Consider the following 13,039-nt stretch of genomic DNA (forward strand, 5'->3'; position numbering starts at 1 on the left):
CTCCCCTGGCCTTGACCTGTAGATCCAGTGCAGATGAGAACACATCCTTACACGCAATCATTAATCCCTGGTCATGGGGGCTCATGTCTCAAAATCCCAATCTCCAGGAAATTGCCCTATTCCCCATCTCCCAAGTCTCAGTTTAACATGAGAAATGTCCAGTTCAGCCATTCCCATTCAAGCACAGACCCTGGGTAAGTTAAAGTGTAATTATCAAGGCTTGGAGAAGGCTATCTAATTTCTAATCAATAAAAATATCAGGTGGATTTTGAATGGATACATCACTCTGGGAGTCCCAATTCTTTTAATGTAGAACTTCAGGATATAAACAAACTCAATGTGAAAAATAAACATTTATTACAAAAATCAGTTTTGACATTATACAATGAAAGCAGACAAGGTGTTTTCCAACCCAAAGGGGCGGCTGCAAGCTGCAGAGGTGAATACCTAGGCTGGTACCAACTGCCTCCTCCTCACAAGTGGCCCAGGGTGTGAGGAGACTCACAGGGCAGTGAGTCACCTCGGCCTCTCCTCACACCTCCCAACAGGATACAGAACTGAAACATACTTTACAAATCTCATGCTTACTGAACCGTTCCATAATCTCTGCTTTTATTGTCAAATTTGATTTTACTTCCATCTGGAAAATTTTCTTTGTTCGCGTGTGACCCTTACCTGATGGTTTGATTGGTCCTGTTTTTCCTTTTGGGTCCTTGCTACAAAACTCAAACTCTGTTGGGATTTCCAGATCAGGCAGCGGAGTACAGCAAAGCGGTACTTAGTTTCCTCCACAGAAATAATCAAATGACCCTAGAATATCCCTTATTTGTGCTCTTGCTAGTTAATCAACAGACTGGGGGACGGTGGTAGGTGGGGAAACAGTAACTTAAGGGCAGAGAGGGACTGACAGGAAGACGAGGACAGGCAGGCCTACTCCCTCCTGCGCTCGCTCACCCACAGCCGGACTCAGACTCGGTCACCCAGGATCTTTTCCTTAAACACCCACCCCACCACAGAAAGTAGCAGCTACTGCTAAAGACGAGTCTCCAAATGGTCTGAGACGCACTCCTGCCTCAGGCTCCAGCACTTTCTCCTGCAGCCCCAGGGGATGGCTGGTCGGCAGAGGCAGACGGAGGGCTTTCTCCCCTCACTCAGGGCTCAGTCTCACATAGAGTGCCATCCTCCAGCAGGGGAGGCGAGGCACAGGGAGCGCTGGCACCCGGTCCAGTGTTTGGAGCTCCACGCTGAGACAGGAAGCAGGAAGGGGTGGGAGAGGAAGGGGTGGGACCAGCCCAGGTTGCTGGAAAGCAGGGCTTCTGGCATTTTCTTGTTTGTACAAAGGAGCCCAAGAGCCTCACTGCCCCACTCACAGCAAGAAGCTTCCACAAACCAGGTTCTTATTTCCAGCAACATCCAGCTGCACACAAACTCACACAAACACCAACCCACCATGAGCTGAGCAGCCCTCCAGCACACACCCAGGTCCGCACAGAACCAGGAGCACACGCACTCAGCAGACACTACGACACACGTCCCCACAGCCCAGCAGACACAGCGTCAGAAGGTCCATCCAGCTGTTCGGCCAAAGGAAGAGTGATGGCTCGAGCCACCAGCTCCAGCTTCCGTTTCTTTTAATCAGTGGTTAAAAACTTCTGCTTCATGTCCCCTGAAAGCTGACTAAGCTCTCCACAACAAAAGCACCAGTTTTCCCCACTGACACAGTTGGTGTCAGTCTGTGTGTGGCATTTCCTGTGGGAAAGCAGAGGTGGAAGGGACCTTTTCAGCTGCTCTGGTCCCCAGTCCCCACTTGACAATGGCTGATGCCAGTTATCAGAGCAGCGTGGGAGGAAACAGTTCAGGAATCGGGCTCGAGGCCTGTACGATGGTGGCTGTACCCGGGGGTGAGTGCCCTGCTGCTCCTGCCGTCTGCCGTCTGCCGTCTGCTTGGGAGGGAGCAGGCATCACTCAGCACTCCTGCTCAATCCCTCGGAGGGGCGGGAACGAAAGCTTTAGAGTCCCAGGCCACTCAGTGTTGGTGGGAAAGGAAGGGAGGGATGAAAAAGGACGGGGCACAGAGCTGACGTTATTAAAAAACATATCGGAACTAAGATAAAAGTGGGGCCCCCTGAGGGGGGCTAGAAAACAAATAAGGCATCATGTGAAGCTACAGACATCAGGGGCCAGAGTCTGGTAGCACCTGAGTGAGGCAAGCGCAGAGAACCAACGTCACACCAGGAACGAAGAGGTCTGTCGGAACTCCCCCTGGGGACACAAAACACCCAGTCAGATCTCTATAGTCTTCTTGAGCTGATGCTCCCCCAAACACACAAAGGCAGGCCAGAAGCCCCTCACTCCAGCTGGGAGGGCCTCCCCGCCCCAGTGTGGGCAGACTTACTTCACTTCGAGCAGTGGCCTGGCTGTAAATCACCTTTTTATTTGCAGTCCTGCAGACAAGCCAGAAGATGGACACACTCAGTCCCCGAGCCCCTCTCCTGAACCTCTGCTTGCCACCTTTAGAGGCCAGAACTGAGAACTTTACAGAAGCAGAGTTCTGGGGGATCGGGGGAAGAGGAGATAGCACAGGGACACAGGGAACAGAGGTAGAAAGGCAGGTGTCTTCCCTGCCAGGCTGGTGGCCTCCACCTCCAACCCCCTCCCCAGCCCATCTCAGCCTCAAACCACATGCATCCTGTTCTCAGCTCCGGGGAGCCCCAGCACAGCACCTCACTCACCCTTTCTTCATTCCTGAAAGAGAAGAAATGGGAGCATGAGGTCAGCATGGCAGAGGTCTGTGACGGTGGGAAGGAGAGCCTTGGCGGGCAAATACTTACTGTCAAAGTAGCCTCGGCTGTAGGCAAACCAGATGCCGAAAATCAAGACTCCAAGGAGAATGAGGGTTACAAGGACGGCGGCCACGATGCCCCCCACATTCAGCTCCGCTACAAGACATCGAGAGGTCGGGCACGTGAGCGCTTGCTTGGGGACAGCACCACGGAGCAGGGCCATGCAGACCCGACCCCCATCTGAGCTCACCCTGCCACACCCTCGCTCACCAGCTTCCATGCGCAAGGGGTCTGACCTCACGGGTGTCCCGTACCCATTCTGAGCCTGACACATGTATTCTCCAGTGTCAGAGGCTGACACCGGGTCAAAGACCTGGAGGGCAGAACACAATCAGCCTCCTGCTTCCAAAGCCAAGTACCGACCTTTCCTGTCCCGACCCAAACGCCATGCTCACCCTGTTGCGCGTTCTACCCCCACCCTCAGGGGTTCTGCATCCCTGCCCCCCACACTCCCCATCCATACCAGCTCCCCTGTCTTGTGGTTCAGGGTGTAGGAGGAATTGCTGAAGGCACGGCTGCTTTTGGGCTCCGTTGGCATCAGGGTCCCGTCCCTGAACCAGTAGTACTCGGAGGGTGGGGAGCCGTCTTGCTCGGAGCAGGTCAGCACCGCCCGGCTCCCGATGGTGGCGGATGAGGGGATGCTGACGGTAGGTTTGGATGGAGGCACTGCGAAGGGAGAGGAGGTGCTGGTCATGGGCAGGGAGGGCTACAGGCGGTAGGTAGGCCGCTGACGAGGACACCGCAGCCGTCAGCTCTAGCCTCCCTCCCTTGCCATGCCCGGTCCCCCCTAAATGGGATCTGGTCCCCTCTGACAGCTGTGACAGCATCCCCCACCCACACCACAATGAGCTGGGCAACTGGCAGACGGATCCTACTAAGCCTTTGGGGGAGACTCATCCTGGCCCCCATGGAGACATGGGGCACATACCGAGCACAAGTAGCTGGACGCTGGCCTCCCCGTAGGTGTTGCCACCTTCGTCAGAGACCATGCACGTATATGTCCCGGTGTCTTTCCGGGTCACAGAATGGAAGGTGATGCCACTGTGTGAGAAGGTAACTCGGTCCTCGTAGGAAGCTGCCGGGAGGCAGAAGCAGGGGCAGAGTGAGCTGGGGCGCTAAGAGAAACTGGAGTTGGTGGCCCCCAAGCCCTAGGGGCCACTGCCCCCCGGGCGGGGTGGGGGGGTGGGGGGGAACCCAGGCAGATCTGTCCCTCCACAGCCCGGGCGGCAGGACAGGGGTGGAGTGTCTCACCTGTAATCTTGTTGTTGTAGCAAACGAGGCTGGTGGTGTCGCCTTGGGCAAACTTCCACTCCACCCGTGGAGAGGAGAAGCCAGAGTAGGAGCAGGACAGCTTGGCGGCTGCAGCAGATGGAAGTGGGCGTGAGGAACCGGAGGGAAAAAACGGATGTGGGCGGGCGCTCCCAGGGCCCCAGGGGTCTCCCCTCCCCCCCAGCCCCTCCCAACTCACGTTTATTCTCAGCAACTCTGACTTCGGGTTCGGGAGTGAACACGGTACCGCTGCCCAGCGCCAGCGAGCCTGCGGAGGGGGGGGGGCGTGCTGTCAGGAGCGCCCGCCCGGGGCGGAGCCGTCCCCGCTGACCCGTCCCCGCTGACCCGTCCCCGCTGACGGCACCCGGCTGGGGCCTCACGGAGCAGGGCTCACAGCCGCTCACAAATACCTTAAATACCTTCTGTAAGTGCCTTCCGCTACGACTGTAGGCCAGTACTTCTTTTTTTCTTTTAATTTATTGGGGTGACAATTGTTAGTAAAATTACACAGATTTCAAGTGTACAGTTCTGTATTACATCATCTCTAAATCCCATTGTGTGTTCACCACCCAGAGTCGGGGCCAATACTTCTTTATCAATGGAAACAAAGTGCTTCTTTCAAATGTAACTTCTCTCATTGTGACTCCCAGTAATCTAATTAGGTCCCCACTACCATTTCATAATTCAGAGAAAGCGTCTCAACTGCAGCCACTTGTCACAGTACTGGCAGGAAGCCACCACAGCGGGAGCCGGGGGTGGGGGGTGGGGAGTGGGGGGGGAGGGGACCGTGGGGCAACCCCACATGGACTGCAGGGCACGTGTGCTTGGTTAAGTGCTTTCCCAGACGGAGACCATTTGATCCTTGAAACAAAACCGACAGATCAGCAGGGCAAGTATTATCCCAATTTTCCAGGAGGGACTGAGATGGGAAGGAAGGGAGGGAGGGAGGAAGCCTGCCTGAGCTCACACAGCTGCATCAGGCACGCAGGGAGGACCAGAACGGGACCCTGATGACCATGAGCAACTCCTCCAGGCGGAAGGACCGGAGAAGAAACGGTAGAGTAGGCAGGGTGGAGAGGGGCGGGGAGGGGAGACATGGGGTGGGCTGGGGGTGCAGCAGGGGTCCCAGGGGGCTCAGACCGCCCAGAATGAGCAGCAGGACGCGGGGCTCAGGGACAGCAATGGCACTTGCAGGTTCTCTCAGTGTTTTCAGAGCTCAGACTCATGCCATCTGCTCTGTTTACAGTTTAGGTCAGATTCCCGTCTTCCTTAGATAAGTGCAAGCATGTCGGTTAAACACAGCACACTTCCCCTTTATTTATTAATTACGCACAAAGTAAACCTGCTCTCTCCACCTCTGAGGCTTCCTTTGCTCACCTGAAAGGTTTGAACCAGATGCTCTCTAAAGTCCTTCAGGTTCCTTTTTTGGCATTAATGTTGACATAATTTATTTTAATTGACAGACAACACTGAATTAGTCTAGATAAACACTCTCTCCCCCATTTTACAGGTAAGAGAATTAGCTGCTGAAAGGTTAAGAGGCTGGTGAAGGTTTCACAGCTGGGAAATGGTAGCGGTGACATGAGCAGACAGGTGACTCCTACACCCCTTTTTTCCTTACTGTGTCATACGTTGATTAACCACGCCTTCTCAGAAAAGCCACTGGTTTCATGGAGGCAAACTATGTAATAAAATGGCGTTCTTTTAAACTTCAGGCCCATTTTTATGTATAAATTCTAATAATATTACCTTGTATGTATATATCTGGCATTACATTTTAATGTCAAATCTATTATCGAATGTAATAACAGATACAGAAATTAAGTCCAGTAGCTTTACAAAATTGAAAACTAAGGACATGAAATCTCAGCTCTCATCAAGAATGCTGATAATGAAATGCTTTGATTTTTGTCCAAGTCAGTTTTCTCTGCTGTAATGATCAGAACTTGTTTTTTTAAGATTCTCAGAATTTACAATGTGCTACCTGTGATCAGTGCCTGAACCAGACCTCTCCTCAGGAAGGCTTGTCCCAGCCACGAGCGGGGACGCCCTCTTAGAACAGCCAGAACACTGTGGGCTGGGACACACCTCCCGCCAGGGCAGGAGTGGGGGCTCCCACTGCCTGATCAAGGACAGGACGGGTCTATGGAGGCCTTGCTCCAAAGCCTCCCGGGGATGGGCGGCCACTCCAGTGCGACTTGGCGTGTCCCTCTGCCCAGCACCCCCTCCTTCCAGAGGTGTGGGTCCCAAGAATGTCCCGGTACGATGACTTGACAGCTCAGAGTCAGCGTCCCAAGAACCCAACCTCTGACACCACCCAAATAAAGAACAGTTTCCCATTAAAATAAACACTAGCCTATGAAGTAAAGGGCAGTACACATACAAAAACAAACAAACAAACAAACAAAAAAAGACACAGCATATGTGTTTCTGCGTTACTTCTGCCTTTAGCTGAGGTTCTTTTCTGAGTCCTCTCAGATCATCAGATCTGAAGCACATTCAGGAATTACACCCAATACATACAAACACTGTGGGCCACACACATCTCTCTTCTCATGAATCCTGACCCACTACCAACCTGGTACAGGCCTCTCTTCTCTTGTTTACAATCCAGGACCCTTCACCTCAAGTGCCTCCCACCTCCCCCCAAGGCAGGACGACGGTTGTCTGCCTGTGTCTGGCTGTCTTCCTGTCTCTCCCTGCCTGTGCCTGGCTGCAATACTCAACTCTACTGTGGCTGCGTATCTCACTGTGACTCCAGGCTCACAGCCATGCCCCTCTTATCACCACAGAACACCTCAGCCGATGGCCACTGCGTCCACAGTGCCCCTCTCATTCCTGGAACCAGACGGCCTACATTAAATTCCCATCTCTGTTACTTACTAGGCTGTGCAACCCGGGCAAGCCGATTAGTGACTGTGAACCTCAGTTTGCCCATTTGTAAAAGTTTCTACATTCAGAGGCTGTTGAGAGTTAAACTAATACAAAGTGCTTCCAACAGTGTCTGACCAACAGAAAGCACCAAATCGCCATTACATCTTATCGTTATCGTCTGTACACACTCCCTTGTAGGACTTCAACGTTTTCTTCAACAAGACATATAAACAAATATAAATACTGCCTGAAAAATGCTTCCACTCCAGCCCACCAAACCTTCTCTCCTCTATCACTGGAAAGACTAACTCTTTTCTAGAACCTTCACAGAAGGCCAGCAGACCTGAGGGCTGTCCCTCACTGCATCCCACTGCCGTGCGTACACCCAGTCATCCTCCCTGCCCACTCCCCTCATCTAGGCTGTCGCCTCATCCTGGCCTTCTCTTTGCCCTTAGCTGTGGACCTGCACTTGGCATACTATGCACACATACAAATGTCCTACTAATGCACACGATAAACCAAAAAAGAAGCAAATTTCATCCTTTCCACTGTGATGTTTGCTCTAAGTTCACAACAAGAAAGAAGTTGAAGGCATCAATACATTTTTGGCCCTTTCACGTGCAGAAAACCTTTACTTTATCTTGCACCCCGCTCTAGATGGAATGCTTTCCCATTCCTTTTCGCTCCAAGCTTCTTAGGGAAGTCATCTACCCACAGCTTCCAGCAACACACCCAAGTACCACTCATCCTGCTGTAGTACGGCTGTGGCTCTCACCTGGGAATTACAATGGCTTTTACCAAGGCTATCGGTCACTGTATTCCTCAATTCTTAGAGAAGAGCTTCTTGGGGGAAATTATGTTAAATATATACAAGTACATAGGCTATAAATCACACCCCAATTTCCAAAACATTAAAGCAGCCTTAGAATAAAGAACACCCAGCGTTTGTTCAGTTACCTCCTGTGGCCCTTGTAAGATGTCTGCCCGCTGGTCACTGCCCAACTCAGAGGTCACTCCACCCCTTTGGTTTCTATGTGTGGCCCTTCCGGGCCTCTCCCTGCCTGACTTTTGTCTTATTCTCCGGGGAATTCGCTCCCTCTGTCCATCCCTTAATATTAGTGATGCCCAGCACCCATCCTGGGCCTTTTCTCTCTCCATATTCTCTAGGAAATCTCAAACACAGCCTGAAATTCATCCTCCCCCACGCCTGGCGAGCTCCAGCCACTGCCTCTCACCTGAGCCCCAGACCTGTGGCAGTGCGTTGGGCCACGTCACACTGCTCGGGACATCCCACCAGCTCTTTCCTCCCACGCCTCCCTCCGGGTAGATGGCATCACGATTTATTTGGTCACTCAAACCAGAAATCTTCAGGCCACCACCCTCTTTCCTTCACTCTAGTCAGTCAAACACGGGGAGCTTTACAATGTCACCTCCCAAATCTCCACCAAACTGGCCCCTCCTCTCCATACCCATTGCTACCATTAGTGCCATCGTCATCTGAAGAACTGCAATTGGTCTCTAACTGGCTTCTCTGCTTTGTATAATCCTGACCCATCCTCTATGCCACTGCCGGCGGGAGAGCCAACTCTTACCACCCATTGGAAGTACCCTGCATGGACCATCATTGAATCCCTACAACAACCTTAAGATTTTCATTTTCACTTTCACATGGGGAAACTGAGGCCCAGAGCTGTTATGTGGTGGCACAGATTCAAATCAAGGCAGGCAGTGCTACACTGTACAATACCACCTTCCTCAAAACGCAAATCTAATACTTGGTCAAGCTTTCAATGATTTCACTGTTGCCTACAAGATAAAATCCAAATTCTTCAGCAAGGCAAGAGTTCCAGCACAACCTGACCTTGTGATAAGCTTATCATTTTCATCACACTCTCTACTCTTGCAGTTTACCCTCTAGCAATACGAAACTAAATACTTACAACTCCCAATAAAGACCAGCTGTGTCACAGCACGCCACTCCTGCTACATGTAACACCCTTTCTCTTTCCCCACTTTCTTCATCTGGCCAGCAGCAGCTCATCCACATTATTTTCCAGGAAATGATCTGCCCTCATGACTTGACCAGAGCAAGGTCAAGGCCTGTCCCAGGCTTCCACTGTCCAATGCGAAGCACTGTCAAAGCCTTTCCCCGTTATGATGACGTCGCTGTGCACGCGTGCGTCTCCCTATTGTACAGTAAATCCTCGGCAGCAGGGACCCTGTGCTACCCTGTTTGTGCGCGCTCAGCGCTGAGCACGATGCCTGCACAGGTCGGCCCGCACTAACGAGGCCACAGCCCATCACTCACTCCTACATCCACCTGTTTAGGTTTTTCTACAAAGATGAGCCCACTTTTCAAACTGGCAGATGGGGCATGCCCAAAGGAAGAAAAAAACAAACTCGATTCAAAGCCCAATCTTTTAAAAATTTTAGTACTAGCAAAGGTTTTGTTTGTTTGTTTTTAACTGTTCAGCTCTCAGGGATAAAAATGAGTGTTCCATTAATCTTTATTAAAACTTAGTCTCAGAACTTAAAAATTAAGTGTTTCTCAATTTGCTTCATAGTTTTGAAAAGAACTCAAGTTCTTTGCACATGGGCGATTTCGGCCTATCATTCTGCGAAAGGGACTTTTCTCGCATCCGGGCTTATCTTTGGGTGTCTGCATGACAGTAGCAGAGGGGGCCTCCTGCATCCCGGGGGAGTGTGCCGGGGTCAAGGTGGGACACGTGCAGGAGGTTTTCTAATGCCGGGTCTAAAATAGCAGTGCAAAGGGGGGGAGACGTGGATCCATTTAAAGTACCCCCATTGTTTTCAGGACCATGAGAGCAACCGAGAGACTCCAAGCGGGCCCAAGGCAGCTAAGGCGGAGGCCCCCGGCTAGAGCAGAGGTACTTTGCAATTGGTTCAGGGCTGTTACGAACTGAACTGCATTCCCTCCAACTTGACAGCCTGACCCCCAGGACCTGAAATGTGGCTGTGGAGAGGGGCCTTTACCATGGTAACTAAGTGAAGACAAGGCCCTAAAACACGCCCTGAGCCACGCTGACGGTGTCTTTACACCCAGAGGCACCAGGGTGCTCATGTGTCTTTATACCCAGAGGCACCGGGGTGCTCATGCACACGGGAGGCCCATGTGAAGAGGCAGCGTGTGGGCAGCCATCTGCAGCCCAGGAGAGAGGCCCCGGGAAACCAACCTGCCCACCCTGATGTGAACGTCCAGCCCCCAGAACTGTGAGAAATTACTGTTGTTTAAGCCACCCTGTCTGTGCTATTTTGCGATGGTGGCCCGAGCTGACTGATCCAAAGGTCTAAGCTGGCATCAGCAGTGGGCATTCGTTTGACTTAGGTAAGCATGACGGCATTTCTTTACAATGAAGGAAACCATCAACGAATGGCAAGGCAATGAATGGCAAGACAATGGGAGAAACTGTTTGCAAACCATATATCCATCTGATGAGGGGCTAATATCCAAAATGCATGAAGAACTCACATAGTTCAATAGCAAAAAGAACCAAACAATCTGCTTAAACAATGGGCCAGTGATCTGAGTAGACATTTTTCAAAAGATATGTAGCCAGCCAACAGGTATATAATGCTCCACTGTCACTAGTCACTGGGGAAATGCAAATCAAAACCAAAATGAGCTGTCAACACACAACCGTCTGAATGCCTATTATCAAAAGGACAAAAGATAAGTGCTGGCAAGGCCATGGAGAAAAGGGAACCCCTCATGCACTGTTGGTGGGAATCTGATGGGTGCAGCAACTATGGAAACCAGTATGGAGGTTCCTCAAAGATGTAACAATACAACTACCTACCTTATGCCACAGCAATCCCACCTCTGAGGATTCACCTGAATAAAATGAAAACACTAACCTGAAAGGTTATCTGCACCCCATGTTCACTGCAGCCTTACTTACAACAGCCAACATGTGGAAGCAACCTGGGTGTCCATCAACGGACAATGGAATATGATTCAGCCATAAAAAGAATGAAATCTTGAACTCCATCACTAGAGGAACGGAGAAATAGAACGTGCTATGTTCACAGGGTAAGGTGCTATCAGCCAATAAAAGGACCTATATCTATATATTTATACACCTATAGACATGCATTTACAATTTATATATGACTAGTCCTCAAAGCATCTTATTGTGAAATAAAATTTTTGAAAGAAAAATAAAGAATGAAATCTTGCTATTAGCAGACAGCAGCAAGAATGATCACAGAAGCACTGGCTGTAACAGTGAACGAGAAACCACCCAAACGTCCACCATCAGCAGAATGGAAGAATGTGGCATCTTCCCCCAGCGAGGTGCTACAGAGAAGCAAAGCTGAGTACGCCTAAGTTGCACGCATTCTCACAAACACACCAACGAATGCCGAAGTCAAAAACATGCCAGAAGAAACACACTGTTTACGGATACAAATATATGTGGCAAAACCAGAAGGAAAAGCAAAGAAATGTTAACTATAAAATGACACCTGGAGAGGAAAGAGTGCGGGAATGTATTAATCATTGTGGAGGGGTTTGAAGGTATCGATGAAGTTCTATTTTTTAAGGTGGTGGTGGCTGCATAGACGTTCATTATTCTTTAGTCTGTATGTTTTGTGTGTGTGTGTATATATATATATATACACACTCTTTTGTAGGGAAAGATAAAAAAATCTCGCCGTTTGCGACAACATAGATGGAACTTAAAGGATTATGCTGAGTACAATAAAACAGATGAGAGACAAATACTGTACGATCTCAGATACAAATTTTGTGGGTATGTAATACACAGCATAATGAGTATGGTTAACAATACTGTACTGCGTATGTAAAGTTGCTGAGAGAAAATCTTAAAAGTTCTTGTCACAAGAAGATAAATTCTGTAACTATGTATGGTGATGGATATTAACTAGACTTGTGATCATTTTACAATATATACCAATATCACATCATTACACTGTACTCCTGAAACTAAAATAATGTTGTATGTCAATTATATCTTAGTAAGAAAAAAAATAATTATTTTTAAAAAAGGATCAACAGAACTCTTAAAGACCTTCATAAGGCTTGTCCTATACTTTTAATTAATCTTCTCTGAATTCTAGACATATTACTTACGGAGCATGACCACATGAATAAAATAATAGCATGTGCCAGGTACTCTTCCGAGACCGTTACATAAGGTTTAATTCATTTAATCCTCACAATACTGCTATCAGATAAATACATTACTCCTACCTAACATATGAGTGCAGTGGGGCTGTGGCTTTGCAGGAAGCCCTTTAGGCTTCTAATCCAGGTAACCCGGCTCCAGTACACGACACATTCACAACATGGAAAAATGCCATGTTGCCACCCCAAGGTCAAGGCAGGTCAGTTTGTACTGGCATAGAAACATGTTTAACATGTAAAAACAGCATATAGAACGTGATCCTACTTTTGTAAATAATAAAAATAACCTGCGTCGATGCATAAACAATCTCTAGATCTCAAACAACGGACAGTGCACATTGCCTGAGGGATCAGACCACAGGTGGCTTTTCTTTTCCAGGTTCTATATTTGTGTAAAAGTAAATATGGATTAGGTATTTTAATTTAGAGAAAAAGAGGGGGAAAGGGGAATAGAAAAGGAAAAAAATCAGACAGATGACAAGGAAAGAAAAACCAAACAGGAAATATCAAAATAGTGGCACCCGGGCCAGCCCGGTGGCTCAGGCGGTTGGAGCTCCATGCTCCTAACTCCGAAGGCTGCCGGTTCGACTCCCACATGGGCTCTCAACCACAAGGTTGCCAGTTCGACTCCTCGACTACCAACGGCAACCGAATCTGGAGCTGAGCTGCGCCCTCCACAACTACGATTGAAAGGACAACAACCTGACTTGGAAAAAGTCCTGGAAGTACACACTGTTCCCCAATAAATTCCTGTTCCCCTTCCCCAATAAAATCTTTTTTTAAAAAATAGTGGGACCCATACCAGGAAGCACTGAATGGTTAACTAACACGTTAGAGGTGAAATGAGGTAACAGATGAGTAAGAAATATGAGATTACTACACCTGC

The 13,039-nt window shown here is 49.5% G+C and overlaps 1 protein-coding gene across 1 annotated transcript in view; it reads right to left on the reverse strand.

Moving 5' to 3' along the window:
- Positions 1–334: 334 nt before the first annotated feature.
- The window catches only part of F11R (F11 receptor), a 28,030-nt gene continuing 15,325 nt past the window's right edge, over positions 335–13,039 (reverse strand). Inside the window, 9 exon segments of the mRNA XM_074322257.1 lie at positions 335–2,262; positions 2,396–2,444; positions 2,733–2,772; positions 2,775–2,939; positions 3,054–3,156; positions 3,307–3,509; positions 3,772–3,918; positions 4,095–4,202; positions 4,312–4,380. Of these exon segments, the coding sequence (XP_074178358.1) occupies positions 2,227–2,262; positions 2,396–2,444; positions 2,733–2,772; positions 2,775–2,939; positions 3,054–3,156; positions 3,307–3,509; positions 3,772–3,918; positions 4,095–4,202; positions 4,312–4,380 (920 nt within the window). The 3' untranslated portion in view covers positions 335–2,226.

This window comes from Rhinolophus sinicus, linkage group LG17 (assembly GCF_036562045.2).
Source record: "Rhinolophus sinicus isolate RSC01 linkage group LG17, ASM3656204v1, whole genome shotgun sequence".
Taxonomy (NCBI): domain Eukaryota; kingdom Metazoa; phylum Chordata; class Mammalia; order Chiroptera; family Rhinolophidae; genus Rhinolophus; species Rhinolophus sinicus.